This window comes from Rhinopithecus bieti, unplaced genomic scaffold, assembly GCF_001698545.2.
Source record: "Rhinopithecus bieti isolate Rb0 unplaced genomic scaffold, ASM169854v2 scaffold_13747, whole genome shotgun sequence".
In the NCBI taxonomy this organism is placed as follows: Eukaryota; Metazoa; Chordata; class Mammalia; order Primates; family Cercopithecidae; genus Rhinopithecus; species Rhinopithecus bieti.
The window spans coordinates 311,598-330,943 of NW_016807729.1; the positions used below are offsets into that span (position 1 = coordinate 311,598).

General features: G+C 42.9%; 3 protein-coding genes across 3 annotated transcripts in view; 2 read left to right on the top strand and 1 right to left on the bottom strand.

Moving 5' to 3' along the window:
• NUP43 (nucleoporin 43) overlaps nucleotides 1-2,948 on the top strand; it is a 21,764-nt gene extending 18,816 nt beyond the window's left edge. The window contains exon 9 of the mRNA XM_017883653.1: nucleotides 2,514-2,948. Coding sequence (XP_017739142.1) covers nucleotides 2,514-2,743 — 230 coding nt within the window. The 3' untranslated portion in view covers nucleotides 2,744-2,948. The remainder of the gene's footprint in view (nucleotides 1-2,513) is intronic.
• Nucleotides 2,949-11,884: 8,936 nt separating this feature from the next.
• On the bottom strand, nucleotides 11,885-13,453 carry LOC108536670 (uncharacterized). Its single transcript, XM_017883659.1, has one exon. It carries the CDS (start codon nucleotides 13,072-13,074, stop codon nucleotides 12,526-12,528), a length of 549 nt encoding a protein of 182 aa, XP_017739148.1. The 5' UTR covers nucleotides 13,075-13,453; the 3' UTR covers nucleotides 11,885-12,525.
• LATS1 (large tumor suppressor kinase 1) overlaps nucleotides 12,509-19,346 on the top strand; it is a 58,514-nt gene continuing 51,676 nt past the window's right edge. Inside the window, exon 1 of the mRNA XM_017883657.1 lies at nucleotides 12,509-12,913. The gene's annotated coding sequence lies outside the window, so the exon portion shown is untranslated. The remainder of the gene's footprint in view (nucleotides 12,914-19,346) is intronic.

Here is a 19,346-nt window from a genome sequence, read left to right on the forward strand (position 1 = left end):
AAAAAAAAAAAAAAAAAAAAAAAAGGCCTGCTTTTCCTCATTATAGTCAGTGGTAGGTTATGGTCAGCCAAAAACCAGTTTTTGCATTTTCCAAGTTTCCTGTTTTTGAGAGTTTGTCTGTGGTTCCATAGTTCTTTTGCTTATTCATTCACTCAGAAATATTTACTGAATGCCTATCATGTAGGCATTCTTCTAGGTGTTAGGGCATATAACAATGAGCAGAATGAAATGTCAACATACATAGAGCAAATATTCTAGTAGACAGTTGAAAAATAGATAATGTATCAGTAAGAGTCCAATCAGAATGTCAGAAACTACCTTCCATGTAGAGGGAATTGGTCTCACATGTGTTAGAAGGGCTGGGAAAACAAAAGGTAATAGGAGGGGAGTTGGGAGAACAAATAGGAAAAAAAGGGAGTACCCAGAAATAATAATTGTTAGTACCCCTGCTACTGCATTGTTGAAAATGCTGTAAAAGTTTGTTCTGAATCAGCAGAAAAGGCACTCCCTCAGCCAGGCTGGAACTACCACCAGTGTTGTTGCCAGAAATCTGGAGCAGGAAGGAGCTGCTTCTCCCCTCTTGTCTTCCAGTCACCCACCATGAATACCTGCTATTGGCAAGGCCCATCTGGGTGGCAGATGCCAAAGCAGCCTGGAAAGTGGAGTTTGCCGACTTCACCCCCTACAGTATATAGCAGAGCACAGAAAAGTAGAAAGGAGACTGAAAAGAAAAAGGAGGCCGGGCCCAGTGGCTAACGCCTATAATCCCAGCAATTTGGGAGGCCAAGGTGGGCAGATCACCTGAGGCCAGGAGTTCGAGACCAGCCTGGTCCAACGTGGTGAAACCCTGTCTCTACTAAAAATACAAAAATTAGCTGGGTGTGGTGGTGGATGCCTGTAGTCCCAGCTACTTGGGAGGCTGAGGCAGGTGAATCGCTTGAATCTGGGAGTTAGACGTTGCAGTGAGCCAAGATCGTGCCACTGCACTCCAGCCTGGGCAACAGAGTGAGACACTGTCTCAAAAAAAAGAAAAGAAAAAGGAAAATAATGTGGCCAAATACACTGCTAATTACCATGAAGAAGAATACATAAGAGTAGGAGGAAAAACAATAAAGACAGGGGTGACGGGAGCTACTCTAGTTAGAGAGTCGTAAGAAGAAGCCACTTGGCAGAAGGAACATTTGAGCAGAGACTTAAGAGAAGTGAAGGTGTAAGTGACATGAAAGCATTCCAGGCAGAGGAAACAGCAAATGCTGAGGACCTGAGACAGGCAGAGTACAGCAAGGATACCACGGTTGCAGCTCAGCCAGCAGGGTAGAGTGGTGGGAGATAAGGACTGGTGGCTGAGGAGCCCTGGGACTTTGTAGCCCATGATAAGGACTTTATGGAAGAGGGGGGAGAAAAGTAGAAACAAGGAGATGAGGAAGGAGTCTTATCACAGTGGCTTGAATAATGTGTTAATCTTTACAGTGTGCAAGAACAATGTAAAATGTAGGGGCAGTAAAAGATAAACAGAAAAACTAAGGGGAAAAAAATTCTAAAAATTCTCCAGAAAAATTCTGGAGTGAAGAGCATGTGTGGAGCATGCATGCATGTCTATGCTAACTTCATCTACAGAGAAACAAACAGTTTCATCTAAGGATTAATTATGTACTTGGTTTTTACTTCCTTCCTCCCCTAACCGCACAGTCTTGAACTTGCAAATTTACTTTTAAGGAACCTTGGTTAGACTGGAAATAAAACTTTATTCTGTGTCTACTATTGCAAGGCACAGTATTAAACACTGTGAAAAAGTAAAACAGATATAAAATGTGCGTCCTGCTCTTAAGACATTCTTAGTCATGGACAGAGGCATGGAAAGTTCAATTAGGATATAAGAATTGTTATAAGGTAGTAAATTAATGGTACATACAAGTGCTGAGGGTTCGAGGAAAGAGAAAAACGTGAAGTAGAGGTTGTCTTCAAAGTTTTCTTAGAAAAGGAAGTTCAGCCATATTTTAAAGGATCAGCAAGATTTTAAATGTACTAATCTTTAAGCTTCAAGACATAAGGACTTGGCACAGAGCATTTAGCACAGAGCCTGGTGCATAGTAGGTACTCAGTCATTTGTTGAGTGAATTAAATTTGTACTTATTTGATATGAAACCAAGTTGAGAGGAAAGTAAGTTGGAAATAATGTCTTTCTTTATTCAACTTGTCTGCTGGCCATTTTGCTACGTTTCTGAGACTTTCCATTAAAAGATGAACAGAAAGAGAGTCAGTTGAAATCATCTGCTTTGCCTGAAGACTTCAAGTTTGGTATCCAGAGTATCCCATGGAAATTTCAGTATTTAATATCACTGAATAAGCCTTTGGTCAAAAGTGGTGATATATAATAATGGAATTATTAGCCTATTATTCTGAGAATTAAACACATTGATATCATCGCCTTTCTAAATATCAGTAGAAGTTTGGATGTTTACTAATATAAAAATCATCTTGAAAGATTTCTTCCTTTTCTTTTTTTCTCCCAGGAGGAAGAAGCAGTACTTTTTTGTCTCACAGCATTAGTAACCAAGCTAACGTTCACCAGTCTGTCATTAGCTCCTGGCTCAGCACTGATCCTGCAAAAGACCGAATTGAAATCACAAGCTTGCTTCCCAGTAGGTCTCTGTCTGTGAACAGTTTGGATATTTTAGGTCCTTGTCTTGTTTGTGGAACCGATGCAGAAGCAATTTATGTTACTAGACATCTTTTTTCATAGAAGTACTATAATTATAAGATTTCAGATAGAATATACAATTAGCCTTTTGAGATCCAACTTCTGTGCAAAATTTTATTATCAGAAAATGCAAGATTTGCAGGGGAAACATCAGTAAACTACCATTAATGTCAATGTCCCAATTTGGTTTTTGTTAGCCTGACACTCCCACACAGTTGTAGGATCCGATAGATGACTGATGGCAAAATATTGTGAACATGTGGAAGAAAATCAGTGGGATTCTGGTGCTGATGAATAGGTTACCTTCAGAGTATTATTGACAGCTCATGGAACTAGTTCTTTATTTTTGATGTTGTGGGAATTAACACATCAGTGGTGGTTATGGGAACCACCAACAGGTTCCTACAGTTTTTATCAGTAGTATGTGGAGTATATGCCTTCCTAGTGGCAGTTGCCAATGTTAACGATTATTCTTTTTATTGCAAGTATTTCCTGTGATCCTTCCACACTTTATTTCCTTAATAATAATAATAATAAACTTTTTCAGAAAGAATTGAGTAGAGCAAAATGACAAAGATGTATAGCTGTGTTCGATTTTTTTTCTTGACTAATTTTGTAAAGAATTTTTGTTACTACTAAATACAGAAAAAGCAAAGTCAAAAGAAAATTCTAAGTACTTAGAATTTCAAGCACACAGTATTCTTTTCATATCCGTTTCTATCCATCAATGTATATAATTTTTTAATAAAATGAAATATATATACTATCTTTGTGGATGCACGTTCCCTAGCAGTAAACACATTTTTTTCTATTATCATTTTGAACTGCTACATAATATTCTAAGGTATAGGTGTGTGTACCATAATTTATTTCAATTGGTTGCCTATTATTGATTATTTCATGTTTCCAGCTTCTCACGATTATGATTAGTGCTATAATGCCTATTTGATTTAATTTGCATTTCTTTTAAAACTTGGCTTTTATTCTTGGTGGTTTTTTGTTTTTTATTTTTTTTTATTTTTAGACGGAGTCTCGCTCTGTAACCAGACTGGAGTGCAGTGATCTCAACTCACTGCAACCTCCACCTCCCAGGTTCAAGCGATTCTCCTGCCTCAGCCTCCCGAGTAGCTGGGATTACAGGCATGCGCCACAACACCCGGCTAATTTTTTGTATTTTTAGTAGAGAGGGGGTTTCACTATGTTAGCCAGCCTGGTCTCGAACTCCTTACGTCAGGTGATCCACCCACCTCAGCCTCCCAAAGTGCTGGGATTACAGGCATGAGCCACCGTGCCAGCCAAATCATTTGATTTATTTCTTAATACTTTCTGTCCCCTGGCATCATGCTGTCCTGTCCTAGGTTTATATAAATGTTAACCTGTAATTCCTTTTATTTTGTGGTTTTGTATTTTGCATGTAATGATTGCATTTGGAATGTAATTATTTAATGTGTCTGAAGTTTTTTTCTTTTTAGTATGGATAATTCCAAACATATGAAAAGGATGGTTTTATTAACCTGTGTACTCGTTGCCCAGCTTCATCAATTAACAACACACAGCCAGTCTTACCTCTGCTGCTGTTCATTCCCCACCCCTGCTCTGGATCACTGTAAAGCAAATTCCAGATGTCATTTCAATCATAATTCTTCACTGTACATCTCTGAAGGATGAGACACACACACACACTTTTTTTGGTGGGGGGTTGGTAGGGGAGACAGGGTCTCGCTCTGTGACCCAGGCTGAAGTGCAATGGCATGATCACAGCTTACTGCAGCCTCAACCTCCCAAGCTCAAGCAATCCTCTCACCTCAGCATCCTAAGTAGCTGGGACTACAAGTGTGTGCCACCACATCCAGCTAATTTTTTTAACTTTTTTGTAGAGATAGGGTCTCACTATATTGCCCAGGCTGGTCTTGAACTCCTAGCCTCAAGCAATCCTCCTGCCTTGGTTTTCCAAAGTGCTTGGATTACAGACGTGAACCACTGTGCCTGGCCTCTTGTCAATCTTAGTATCACAAAAGTAGACAAGTAGATATTATGTGCTTCCTGATGTAATATAAAAGGAGTAAATAACACCACCTATGAAATATTCTTGCCCAGAAGAAACTACTTGTCTTTTATTTTGTGGCATTTCAGGAGTAAGTAAAAACCATACACTTATTCAGCTCAGGGTAGGTTTTTTCCCAGCACTGAAAAGTAAACCAGGTAATCTGGATAATTGCTGTTACCCTAAATATCATTTCAAGGACTGTTTTCAGCCTAGCTGTCCTTCCCCATCTCCTAGCAACAAAAGTGAACCTGATTTACCTGTCTTTACAGACACTACAGGAGATGAAAGAACATGTTAAATGACAACATATTGTCCTGTAGTTGCACTATTAAGACCACATCATGTTGTCCTGTCCACCATGCCCAACTAATTTTGTATTTTTAGTAGAGATGGGGTTTCTCCATGTTGGTCAGGCTGGTCTCGAACTCTGGACCTCAGATGATCCGCCTGCCTTGGCCTCCCAAAGTGCTGGGATTACAGGCGCGAGCCACTGAGTATTTGTAACCGTAAGAGAAAGTATATTTTAACAGCATTACATTTCATGCCAATTGACAAGTTCTGCCAATTTTAATATGAAACTAAGCTTTATGTCATACAATACCATAATTTATGAATTTGTTCATTGTCACTGCCTTTATTTATGTAACCATCAAATAGAGTGTCTTTCAAGGGTTGCAGGATCTTAGAGGTAGAAAGTACCTTGGTGATCATCTCCAGCCTAAATTTCATCATCCCTTCTACGGTATTCCCAACAAAGTATCATCAAACCTATACTTAAAAACATATAGTGGCCAGGCACGGTGGCTCACACCTGTAATGCTAGCACTTTGGGAGGCAGAGGTGGGTGGAGCACCTGAGGTCAGGAGTTCGAGATCAGCCTGGCCAACATGGCGAAACCCCATCTCTACTAAAAATGGGGAAAAAAATTAACCCGGTGTGGTGGCAGGCATCTATAATCCCAGCTACTCGGGAGGCTGAGGCAGGAGAATTGCTTGAACCCGGCAGGCAGAAGTTGCAGTGACCCAAGATCGTGCACTTCACTCTGGCCTGGGCAAAAGAGCAAAACTCCATCTCAAAAAATACACATATAGATGGTGATAAAGTTTCCCATTTTCCAATGCAGCTTCACATTTGAACAACTCTAATTGATACAGCTTTATGGCAGAGTTGTAGCATGTGAGTGGGATCCAGAACACTCAATCCTATAAAAGGGTACAGTCCTGTTGTACATTAACACACTGATGATGTAAGCCTATGAGATGAGCCAATTACCAATTATGTTATATTCGAATCTGCTTTGTGTTGGGATACTTTAATGTAGGGTTTCACTAAATAAATGAATTTTCATATACTGAACTGAAATTTGCTTCCATCTGTCTTATCTCAGGAGCCACCCACACAAAATTCCTCTCATCACATATTCAAATAATCAAAATTGATTATTATAGTCTCTCCAGTGAAGGTTTCCTTCTCACTCTTTCTTGCCATTTTTGGCTAAATCGTTCTTATCCTTTAAGACTCCTTCTAGTTGTCATTTTCTCCAGACAGCTTTTACTGGCCTCTAGCAATCCGGACTAAATTGCACTCTGTTTCAAAGGCCCACTGTGCAGAACTTAAATTGTGCGCAAAGCAGTGTGTTAAGAAGCCTGTCTCCCCCTGCTGGTCCCTTAGTGTAACAATGTTTAACAGTATCTGAACCATAGTAAGCAATGAGTCACTGTTAATTGACCTAGTTTTCACAACCTTGTTTTCCCTTTAAAAATTACTCCTCTTTGTCAAAGGCCTTTTTTTTTTTTTTTTGAGACTTAAGTCTTGCTCTGTCGCCCAGGCAGGAGCGCAATGGAATGATCTCAGCTCACTGCAACCTCCACCTCCCAGGTTCAAGCAATTATCCTGTCTCAGCCTCCCGAGTAGCAGGGATTACAGGTGTGCGCCCAGCTAATTTTTTGTATTTTTAGTAGAGATGGGGTAGAGACGGGGTTTCACCATGTTGGCCAGGCTGGTCTTGAACTCCTGACCTCAAGTGAACCACCCTCCTCAGCCTCCCAAAGTGCTGGGATTATAGGCATGAGCCACTGTGCTCGGCCAGAGGCCCTCTTTTAAGTGTGACTTCTAAGATAAACACTTTTTCATATATTGTCTGCCTTGCTGATTATGACAGAAAGCTTGCCATCCTGTTAATAGGAATGATATTCCTTTGTAATGCTGTCTCAGCTTCTGAAGTGTTCACATGTGATACTCCTAAGCCACACTTCCTATATTTGGGAGTTAATACAAATGGTTTTTAATCCTTAATATGGGCCTATTTTCTTGTTCTAAGAAAATTTCATTTCAGTATAGGAAAGGAATAACAATTTTCTTTGAATCTTTTGTAGAAGCTATTATTTTCTACATAATTAGCCCAGCATGCTCTCTCCACTTTCATCCCATTGATTAGGAAAGATGTTTGAGACAGGATTTCACTCTGTCACCCAGGCTGGAGTGCAGTGGTGTGATCCCCGGCTCACTGCAGCCTCGACCTGGGCCCAAGCGATCCTCCCACCTTAGTCTCCCAATCTGAGACTGCAAGCATGTACCATCAAGCCTGACTAATTTTTGCAATTTTTATTGAGATGAGGTTTCACTATATTGCCCAGGCTGGTCTTGAACTCCTGGGCTAAAGCAATCTGCTTGCCTTGGCCTCCCAAAGTGCTAGGATTACAGACAAGAGCCACCATGCCCAGCCAGAAAGATGTTAAATGAAATGAAAGTCTTAGGCCCACTGCTGGAGTCTTCTCAATTATCAATGAAACATGAATCTTTGCTATTTGGCTACAGTTACTGAAATATTTATAAAACAGTCTCATTATTGACATTTCATTCCATTTATCTTATTTACAAGGTTATTGTGAGAAAATGTGCTATAGTTATACTATCAAAATTTGGCATAATTGAAAATTCTTGGTCCTTTGTGAATAGTACTTCTATTTAATTGTATTATGGAAACATCCTTTTAATAATCCACTCTAGACTCTTGTCCAAGAAGCATACTAAATTCAACAGTATATAGTTTATATCGAGCCTTTAGTTAAGCTTATGGTATCAATAGTATCTAGCTCAGACTAACAGAAGGTCTGGCCAGGTGTGGTGCCTCACGCCTGTAATCCCAGCACTTTGGGAGGCCGAGGGGGGTGGATCACCTGAGGTCAGGTGTTGAAGACCAACATGGTGAAACCCCGTCTCTACTAAAAACAAAAATTAGCCTGGCGTGGTGACAGGCGCCTGTAGTCCCAGCTACTCGGGAGGCTGAGGCAGGAGAATCCCTTGAACCCAGGAGGCAGAGGTTGCAGTGAGCTGAGATTGTGCCACTGCACTCCAGCCTGGCAACAGAGCAAGACTCCATCTCAAAAAAAAAAAAAAAAAAAAAAAGAAAGAAAAAATTGGGCCGGGCACAGTGGCTCACACCTGTAATCCCAGCACTTTGGGAGGCCGAGGCAGGCGGATCACCTGAGGTCGGTAGTTCCAGGCCAGCCTGACCAACACCAACACGGTGAAACCCCATCTCTACTTAAAAAAAAAAAAAAAAAAAGAATATTAGCCAGGCATATTGGCGCATGCCTGTAATCCCAGCTACTCTGGAGGCTGAGGCAGGAGAATCGCTTGAACCCGGGAGGCGGAGGTTGCGATGAGCGGAGATCGTTCTATTGTACTCCAGTCTGGGAAACCAGCGAAACTGTTTCAAAAAAAAATAAAGGTCTGAACAGTAGTCGTGCTCTTGTTTTACAGATATGAAGCTTGGGGAGACCCAATATATGATATGCAACTATTTTATTTGAACCCTTATTGGTATCATTCTGACCCACCATTAATGTTAAACGGCAATGTAAAACAATTAACAGCAAGGTCCTGGGCCACAGTCATCTTAGCATTGAGCCAGTTCCCAACATTTCCCTACATTCAATGTGTACAAAAAGGGCAGAAAACTCCAGGGGGTGCAGGAGAAGTAGAATGACTGGAAGCTGGCTGATCAGATAATGTTAATTTAAAATAAGGTTTAGCCGGGCAAGGTGGCTCATGCCTGTAATCCCAGCACTTTGGGAGGCTGAGCCAGGAGGATTGCTTGAGCTTGGGAGGTGGAGGTTGCAGTGAGTGAACCATTGCATTCTAGCCTGGGTGGCAGCATGACTCAAAACTAAATTAAATTTAAATTTAATTAAAATATTTTTTAAAATGTAGCTGCAAAAAAATCAGAAGAGTTTTTACCCCTCTATAGAGTAGAATAAACTTTTAAAAATCTTAGCCAGAGAGGTCTTAGAATCCATGATACACCAGTAGCAAGGCATACATCTAGCACCCAGATTTGGTTTCTTATACCATATTCCAATAAAAGGAACCAAGGCGCCTTGGAGGAATGATGATCCCTGAACCCGGGCAAGAAATATACAAGATAACTTGGAGAACTGGGTGTGGTGGCTCATGCTTGTAATCCCGCACTTTGGGAGGCCAAAGCGGGTGGATCACTTGAGCTCAGGAGTTCGAGGCCAGCCTGGGAGACATAGGGAGAGGTGGTCTCTAAAAAAAATACAAAAATTAGGCATGCCAGGCATGGTGGCTCACGCCTGTAATCCCAGCACTTTGGGAGGCTGAGGCGGGCAGATCATCTGAGGTCGGGAGTTCAAGACCAGCCTGACCAACATGGAGAAACCCCTTCTCTACTAAAACTACAAAATTAGCTGGGCATGGTGGTGCATGCCTGTAATCCCAGCTACTCGGTAACACTGAGGCAGGAGAATTGCTTGAACCCAGCAGGCGGAGGTTGCGGTGAGCCGAGATGGCACTGCTGCATTCCAGCCTGGGCAACAAGAACAAAACTTGGTCTCAAAGAAAAAAAAAAAATTAGTCAGTTGTGGTGGCCTGCGCCTGTAATCCCAAGCTACTCGGATGCTGAGGCAGGAGGATCACCTGAGTCGTGGGGGTTGAAGCTGCAGTGAGCCATAATTATATCACTGCACTTCAACTTGGGTGACAGAGTGAGACCCCATCTAAAAAAAAAAAAAGAGATTTTGGAGCACCTTGTGCTGCCTGAAAATATGAAAGTTCTTTTTTTTTTTTTTTAAAGGTAAGGTCTTGCTTTGTCACCCAGGCTGAAGTGCAGTGGCTAGATCTCGGCTCACTGCAGCATTGGCCTCCTGGGCTCAGGCGATCCTTCTGCCTCAGCCTCCTAAGTAGCTGGGACTACAGTTGTGTACCACCACACCTGGCTGATTTATAGAGATGAGGTCTTGCTATGTTACCCAGGCTGGTCTCGAACTCTTGGGCTCAAGTGATTCTCCTGTCTCAGCCTCCAGAAGTGCTGCGATTAAAGGGGTGAGCCACCAAACTGGGCAGAAAGTTCTTTAAAACACACACACACATATGACAAGCCAACTGAAAGAGCTCCAGTGGCCAAAACTGAAACAACTTGAGCAACAAAATAAATACCCAAAGCATAAAATAAATATCCATGAGGCCATACTGACATAAAGCGTTTTTCTTTTATTTGTTTATCTATTTTTATGTAAGATGGACCCTTGCTTTGTCACCCAGACTGGAGTGCAGTGGTACAATCTCAGCTCACTGCAACCTCCACCTCCCGAGTTCAAGCGATTCTCCTGCCTCAGCCTCCCAAGTAGCTAGACTACAGGCATGCGCCCACCACGGCCGATTTTTTGTATTTTTAGTAGAGACAAGGTTTCACCACGTTGGCCAGGCTAGTCTCGAGCTCCTGACTTAAGTGATCCGCCCACCTCCGTCTCCCAAAGTGCTAGGATTATAGGTGTGAACTACCACGCCCGGCCAATAAATGTTTGAATAAATAAATGAAGGAGAAGGGATAAATCTGCAGAATTTCAAATAATGTATTTGAATTCTCCACTTTTATTTATTTGAGACAGAGTCAAGATGATGGAGCACAACTCCCTATTCCTTAAGAGTGGGTGGCACATAGTCTGATGTCTTACCCTAAGATTGCATGAATTTCTGGTAGGGTTTATGTTCTCAGGGCCACACTGGTCTCCAGACTTCTTCCATGTACACTGCCCCCTCCTTCCTTTCTAAGGTCACCCAAGCATGAAATCGGACTCTACATCTATTGCTAAAAACAAGCCCCATTTCCATGAAGCACTGAAGAGTTGAGTAGGCTGAAACTGGACCAAGATCTTCCATCACAATAATATAAAAACCTGCAAATGCGATGGCAGGTATCGCCATTCCCACACACATCCAGCACCCACAGTAAGTATTTCCCCAACCATCAGCACTCTCGGCACCTACAGTCCCCGCTGCTTTTCATTTGGTCGGTTTGTTCTCTTCCTGATCATTGCACCTCTCCTTTCCCTGCTCTTTCATCTCTCGCCCTACTTCACAGGAGTAAGCCTCCTAGTCCTACACAGAGCAATTTACTCAGCTCCCTGAATTATCTAGGAATTTCCCCAAAGACGAGAGTTTGTGGAGATACTTTCCTTTAGGTTTAGAGAGCATTGAGTACCATTGGTTGAGGACAGAGGTGACAGGATTATGGGAGCAGTCTATTCTTCCAGATGCAGAATCCTTTTGGATAGGGCAAGTAGACCTGTGGACATATTAGATTCCTATAATTCATATAATTTTAGGGCTGAAAACGTTTTCATGGGTCACCCTTCCGTTGAAGAAAGTAAGCTCTTTAGTGACCCACCTTGGGTCACATTGTCTACCTTCTACAAACTCTGTGCTTGTAGAAAATAGGCTTTCAACCAAATATTCTTGGAACATAATCTTTTTTTTTTTTTTGAGACGGAGTCTCGCTGTGTCGCCCAGGTTGGAGTGCAGTGGCGCGATTTCGGCTCACTGCAAGCTCCACCTCCCGGGTTCACGCCATTCTCCTGCCTCAGCCTCCCAAGTAGTTGGGACTTCAGGCGCATGCCACCTTGCCCGGCCAATTTTTTTGGATTTTTTTAGTACAGACGGGGTTTCACCGTGTTAGCCAGGATGGTCTCGATCGCCTGACCTCGTGATCCGCCCGCCTTGGCCTCCCAAAGTGCTGGGATTACAGGCGTGAGCCACCGCGCCCGGCTGGAACATAATATTTTACCAGGTTTTCACATTTGGATTTCTGGATACAGTAAGTAGCCAGTTACTACTTTAACGTCAGAAAAAGATGTCTTTAATTTTTTAATAGTCTGTAGTAGAAAAATTACGAAAGAAGGTACTTAAAACACCAGCTGTATATTTCCTAGAGGAAAAACTGGCAAAGGCGCTCTTCACAAAGGGTAGACGGTACCTTATACATCAAACCCAACGATCCCGTCCCACACTTTACATTCAGCTTAACCGTAAGTAAAACCTCTTGTCACACCGTCACCGTTACTCCAATTATGGCAATAACGACCTCCTTCTACGGATGCGGTTGACAGATAAGATCTCTAAACTGCTAATCAATCGGTCCTGGCTCAAGAATTTCTTATCTGCCTGATTCAGAAAATACAGATGCTGGAAGCTCACAGGCTTGTTCAGGGAAAGAACGCTAAGCAAGAATAAAATTTTATTTCAAAGCGCCAAAAATCTCGAATTCTGAAGTCCACAGCAAGGTTTCCCAGAGCGACTCACAGTTGTTCCCTTGTGAGAACGTAGCTCCGTGATATGCGCATCCCTACTCGGTCCAGAGAAATAGATCAATGGGAAAAAGGATTGAATCAACGGGAGAGAGCCTTAACCCACGGCCGCGGGCGAGTCGTCTGGGCAGGGGCAGGCGGGAGCGACGTGGGGCGACGCTCACGAACGATCAGAGCGGCGGGCGACGCAAAGAGGCCCGAAGGCCGCTGGCTGTGCACTCCCTCGCAGCAGCCGGGCGGGCAGAAGCCCCCAGTCCTCTGCCCCCGCGCAAGCGACGCCGGGAAATGCCCACATCCGGGAAACCTGCAGCGGAGTGCGGCGGCGGCGACACTGAGTGGAAGGCAAAATGGCGGCGGCGGCGGTGTCGTGGTGTTAAGGGGAGAGCCAGGTCCTCGCGACCCCCGCGACGGGTCGCGCTGGCCCGCGGCAGCCGGCCCGCTCCTCTCCCCGCTCTGCCCCACCAGGGATACTTGGGGTTGCTGGGACGGGCTCCGGCCGCCTCGGCGTCCGCCCTCAGGCCCGTGGCCGCTGTCCAGGAGCTCTGCTCTCCCCTCCAGGTAGGTCCGGGGCCGGCGTAGCGCGTGCTCTCCTCCCTTGCTCGAGTTGGCGGGGCGGTGGCCGCCGGGGCCCACGCCCATCCCCTCTGGCGAGGGTCCAGAGGTTGCTGTGGACTGGCGGGCAGAGCTGGCCCGCTCGGGCCTGACTTGGCTGGTTGCATTGACCCGAGCTGAGCCCTGCCCTGGGGAAGCGAGGGTTGGCCGCGCCCGGTGCTGCAGGAAGAGCCCCGGGCTTTTCGGCCTCGGAGGTGCAGGTTTGGCTGGGTAGAGCCTGTCTTGCTGGCGGCCTTGCGCCGAGGATCTCCCACCCCACCCCCAACACGCGAGTCGGCGGTGTCCAGGAGGGAAGGAATGGGAAAGGTGGTTCTGAAGGAAAATTGCAGTAAAAGGGCTACAGTTCTTTGAATCCCAGAGGGCCGTGATCCTGGGTATACCTTGGAGAAATCCTTGGAGTCTCTTATGTCTAGTTCAGTGTGATTTTAGGTTACTGTTCTTAGCTGGAAGTGGTGGGAAAGATGGAGAGGTCTTTATGGAGTAGCAGTGTGTATATAAATACAGCAAATGAAAGAACGACAATTAAGGGAACAGTGACTCTCAGATGACTTGATTTATCACTGTTCTGACTGTCAATTTCTAAGGGAACAAAATTTAATGTTTGCCAACTTATATGTTAATACGACTTTTAAAACATGTATCGCCCTCCAGAAGTTATTCATAAATCTAGTGAACAATAAGTATAATCTCATGCACAGAAGTATATTGTATAACTCCAGTTTTGGAAATGGATTTGAATGTTAGCGATCATGAAACTTGTCAGACCTTTATGAATTATTTATTGAAGGTTAAAATTTTTTATCAAATTTCCTCCATGAGGAAGAAAAGCTAGGACATTATAATTGGAATGAATGTTCTCTGCTACGAAAACAAAGCTTATCTCTGTAAAGTAGGGTAGTTGATTCCCTAAGGCAGTGGAGGAATTTGATTGAACAGTAAAAGAAGTAGCACTGTGTTAGTCCAGTTGGCTGCTACTGCAAGAAACTAGATCATGGTCCATGCTTGGAATGGCACATTCTGTGCCTAAATATTGATTAAATATGCCTTGCTGCTCACCAAAAAATACTTCTACTACATTTTTAATGTATAATATCTGGCTTTCATTGTATAGGTCGTTTTATTTTGTTTTGTTTTATTGCAAGTCCTTGTTGTTCTGTATAAATAGTCTTGGAACGGTTCTAACCCTGGTTGTTTAGTTATTTATATGTTGTATTTATATTAATGGGAGATTGTTATACATCACAAAAGTTATTTAGTCATTGAATAACATTTTCGCCAAGTAGAAACAGCAATCATTTTTCAGCATGAAGATACAGTGTTGCTTTCACTTTTGATCCGACAATTATTAGAAAGTGAACTGAAGAAAATATCAGTATGCAGTTTCCTTTAAAGATGGGAACTCGCCATCTTGCCTGTGCCGGATTCCAACTCCTGGGCTCCAGCAATCCTCCCACCACAGCCTCTCAAGTAGCTGGGACTACAGGTGCACTACTGCACCCAGCCAGGGTACTTTTCTGATAAACTTAATTCAACCCAAGTTAACACTTTGAAATCTTACGTAATGGTACCATTTTTTTCCCCCTAAGTTGGACAAACTAATCAGTGATACTTGTTTGTTGATGTTTGTATTTTTGATGAGGGTCTGAACTTTTTTTAAAAAAAATGGCGATTTGTCATACCAAGGCAGTTTGATTCCAGAGCTCTTACTTTAACCATGAGGTTAAAAGTCGTTGAAAGTTATGGAGTAGGTAGGTGACATGATCAGAATTGTTTATTAAGATGAATCTGGCCCCATTGTAGTGTGGGTTAAAAAGGTAAGCAGTTTTGCTTTGAAGAATTATTTTAAAAATTCTCTTTGCCTAGTAATAATTTGAATTTTCACATGTCATAGCAGCAAAGATTATTGAGATTTAGTAATGCCAGTATTAACCATACCTTGTTGTGGGGATTATAAAATTAGTATAACTTTCTAGAAGGCAGTCTGACAATAAGTATTAGAATTTTAAATATGTATTCTCTTTGATCCAGCAATTCCACTTCTGAGAATTTATTTTAAGGAAAATGCTCAGCAATGTGTGCACAAGAATTTTTATTGCAGCAATTTTTTTTTGTTCACAATTTTTGTTATGTGCAAGGAATATGCTATATATATTATATATATGTTCATTTTATTAAACTATGAACCATAATAAAATGAATATCCATGAACTTACCACCTGTCCTCAGAACTAGAACATTACCAGTATAATTGAAGTTATCAGATTGCAGTATTATTTTACATTAGCAAAAAAATGAGGAACAACCTAAATGTCCATCAGTCAGGGATTTATAAATAATAGTACATCTGGCCAGACGTGGTGGCTCACGCCTGTAACCAGCTCTTTGGGAGGCCAAGGTGGGTGGATTACCTGAGGTCTAGGAGTTCGAGACCAGCCTGGCCAACATGGTGAAACCCCATGTCTACTAAAAATACAAAAATTATCTGGGTGTGGTGGCGCACGCCTGTAGTCCCAGCTACTTATAAGGCTGAGGCAGGAGAATCACTTGAACCCGGGAGACAGAGGTTGCAGTGAGCCAAGATAGCACCACTGCACTCTAGCCTGCAACAGAGCGAGGCTCCGTCTCAAAAATAAATAAATAAATAAATAAAATAAAAATAGTACATATACATGATGAAGTTCAATATCAAGGTATTTAAAGGAATGAGGTTGAACTATCATATTTTCTCAGTTCTGAAATACCACTAACTCTAAGATAAGCCGTCTATTTAGTAGCAATTTTTTAGCGGGAAGAAAGTAAACATAAAGCTTTTATTAATAATCAGTAGCATACATTTATTCGTTCAATTGTTTACTATTTTCGTCACAATAAAGTTTGAGTCTCAGCCTTATTCACATTCAGAATCTAGGATTCTTCTGAATTACTTTGGGTAGTTAATGCAACATCATGATAACAGGCTGCTTTTCATAATGCTAGTTAATTATCTTAACCTATGTTGTCTTTATGATTGTGTGTATAATTTTAAGGTATATTGAAGAATACTGGGATTTTGCTTTCCTTTTTGCTTAGTTTTTTTTTTCTTCTTCTTCTTAATTGAATTACTTATTGCTGGAAATTAAACAGCTTCCTCTGAAGATAACTGTAAAAGTTTTGACAGATTTTGAGTCTGTCTTACCTTTGAAAATTCTGTGATCTTGCTTGAATTTAATAATTATGCCTTTAATTGCATTGTCTATTGAATGACAGTTTGAGTGCACAATACTATATCACAATGGAATCTTTTCAAAACATTTTGTGGGCCAGGCATGGTGTAATCCCAGTATTTTGGGAAGCTGAGGCAGGAGGAACACTTGAATTCAGGAGTTTGAGACCAGCCTGGGCAACCTAGCAAGCTCTCCATCTCCATTTACAAAAGTAGTAATAGCCAGGCGGGTAGCTCATGTTTGTAATCCCAGCACTTTGGGAGACTGAGATGGATGGATCACATGAGGTCAGGAGCTCAAGACCAACCTGGCCAACATGGCGCACCCCTGTCTCTACTAAAAATACAAAAATTAGCTGTGTGTGGTGGTGGGTACCTGTAGTCCCAGCTACTCCGGAGGCTGAGGCATGAGAATCACTTGAACTTGGGAAGTAGAGGTTGCAGTGAGCCAGAATATGGCACTACACTCCAGCCTGGGCAACAGAGTGAGACTCATGCCTATAATCCCAGCACTTTGGGAGGTTGAGGCAAGTGGATCACCTGAGATCAGGAGTTCAAGACTACCCTGGCCAACATGGTGAAACCCTGTCTCTACTAAAAATACAAAAATTAGCCACACATGATGGCACATGCCTGTAATTCCAGCTACTTGGGAGGCTAAGGCAGGAGAATCACTTGAACCCGGGAGGCAGAGGTTGCAGTGAACTGAGATTGTGCCATTGCACTCCAACCTGGGCAACAAGAGAGAAACTGCTTCTCAAAAAAAAACAAACAAAAACAAAACAGAAAAAAAGAAAAAACATTTTGAGCATCATATATGGTGCTGCCAATGAAAATATTACAATTGGCCGGGTATGGTGGCTCATGCCTGTAACTGCAGCACTTTGGGAGGCCAAGGCGGTTGAATCACCTGAGGTCAGGTGTTTGAGACCAGCCTGGGCAACATGGTGAAACCCCATCTCTACTAAAAGTACTAAAAATTAGCTGGGTGTGGTGGTGGACGCCTGTAATCCCAGTTACTTGGGAAGCTGAGGCAGGAGAATTGCTTGAACCTGGGAGGTGGAGGTTGCAGTGAGCCAAGATGGTGCCATTGCACTCCAGCCTGGGCAACAGAGCGAGACTCTGTCTCAAGAAAACAAAAAAAGAAAATAATACAATTAAGGTAACAAAGAGATTTCGACTTTTATTTTGTGGTTAAGTTAGGCATGTGCAATGACTGCTACTCTAGAACTTCTCTGCTTTGGAGGGGAGATTGGACCTTGATTTATTTGGAAGGAACTCTCAGCCATTGTTTTAATTATCATCCCTGGCCACCTGTGAAGTGTGTGTTGGGTGAGTATTCTCTCTTTGGAAGGTACAAATCTTTCTCAACTAGCTTATTGCTCATAGAAGTTGGGGGCCCAAGGGTTGATCTTAAGATATACTCTATTTATTTATTTATTTATTTTTTTCTGGGACAGAGTTTTGCTCTGACTTCAGCCCAGGCTGGAGTGTAGTGGCAAAATCACGGCTCACTACAGCCTTGACCTCCTGGGCTCTATTGATCCTCCCACCTCAATTGATCCTCCCATCTCAGTCTCTCCAGTAGCTGGGACTGCAGGTGCACACCAACATACTTAGCTGATTTTTTTTTATTTTTTCTAGAGATAGGGTCTCACTTTGTTGCCCAGGCTAGTCTCAAACACCTGGGCTCAAGAGATCCGCCCACTTCAGCCTCCAAAAGTTTTGAGATTACAGGCATGAGCCACTGCACCTGGCCCTAAATTTTAGAAATATTAAAATGTAGAAAAGCATGCTTAGAATCAAACAAACATGACACTGGCTGGGCATGGTGGCTCACGCCTGTAATCCCAGCACTTTGGGATGCCGAGATGGGAGGATCGCTTGAGGCCAGGAGTTTGAGACCAGCCTCGTCAACATAGTGAGACCCTCATCTCTATTAAAAAAGAAAAGAGAGAATAAAAGATAAAATGTGGCTGGGCGCAGTGGCTCACACCTGTAGTCCCAGCACTTTGGGAGGCCAACAAGGGCGGTCTCCTGAGGTCAGGAGTCCGAGACCAGCCTGACCAGCATGGAGAAACTCTGTCTCTACTAAAAATAGAAAATTAACTGGGTATAGTGGCACATGCCTGTAATCCCAGCTACTTGGGAGGCTGAGGCAGGAGAATTGCTTGAACCCGGGAGGTGAAGGTTGCGGTGAGCCAAGATCACACCATTGCACTCCAGCCTGGGTGACAAGAGCGAAACTCCGTCTCTAAATAAATAAATAAATAAATGACACCTATTACTGTGGAAAGATGTTCATGGTGTTACGTTATTCCTTTGCTAACAAATTGGGCCCTGATTAGTGATAGAGGCAAGATTCTTGGATCCTATGGTCCACATGCCCAGTAATCTCTTAATCGGGTCCAGATATGGTAAAGTAATGTGTCCTGTGTGCTGCGTGTGTGCGCACTCTGTCTGTCTGTCACTCACTGTGTCTGTTTCTATCTCCCTTCCTTTTCTCTTCCCCTCACTCACTCACCGCAGTACACAAGGGCCACAGTAAGCGCTCTTCCTAGAAAAAGAGAATCATGGAAGATAAGCAGCAAATGCTGATCTGTAATCTGAAATCTCCTAGTCAGATTCTGTGTAAGCAACCAGCCCTGGAGGTAGGGGAGATTGGACCTTGATTTATTTGGAAGGAACTCTCTCATCCATTGTTTTAATTATCATCCTTGGCCACCTGCGAAGTGTGTGTTATACCTTCCCTTTGGAACGTACAGATCTTTCTCAACTAGCTTATTGCTCATAGAAGTTGGGGGCCCAAAGCTTTTAAATTTTGAACAGACAAAAAGAGTTTTTTAGTATGAACTTGAGGATGATTTAAGAAAAAAAAAAATTTCTTTTTGTTTTTTGAGACGGAGTGTCACCCTGTCACCCAGGCTGGAGTGCAGTGGCACAATCTCGGCTCACTGCAACCTCCGCCTCCCAGTTTCAAGTGATTCTTCTGCCTCAGCCTCCTGAGTAGCTGGAACTACAGGCACACATCACCATGCCCAGCTAATTTTTGTATTTTTTAGTAGAGATGAGGTTTCACCATATTGGCCAGGCTGGTCTTGAACTCCTGACCTCGTGATCCACCCGCCTCGGCCTCCCAGAGTGCTGGAATTAGAGATGTGAGGCACCGTGCCCAGT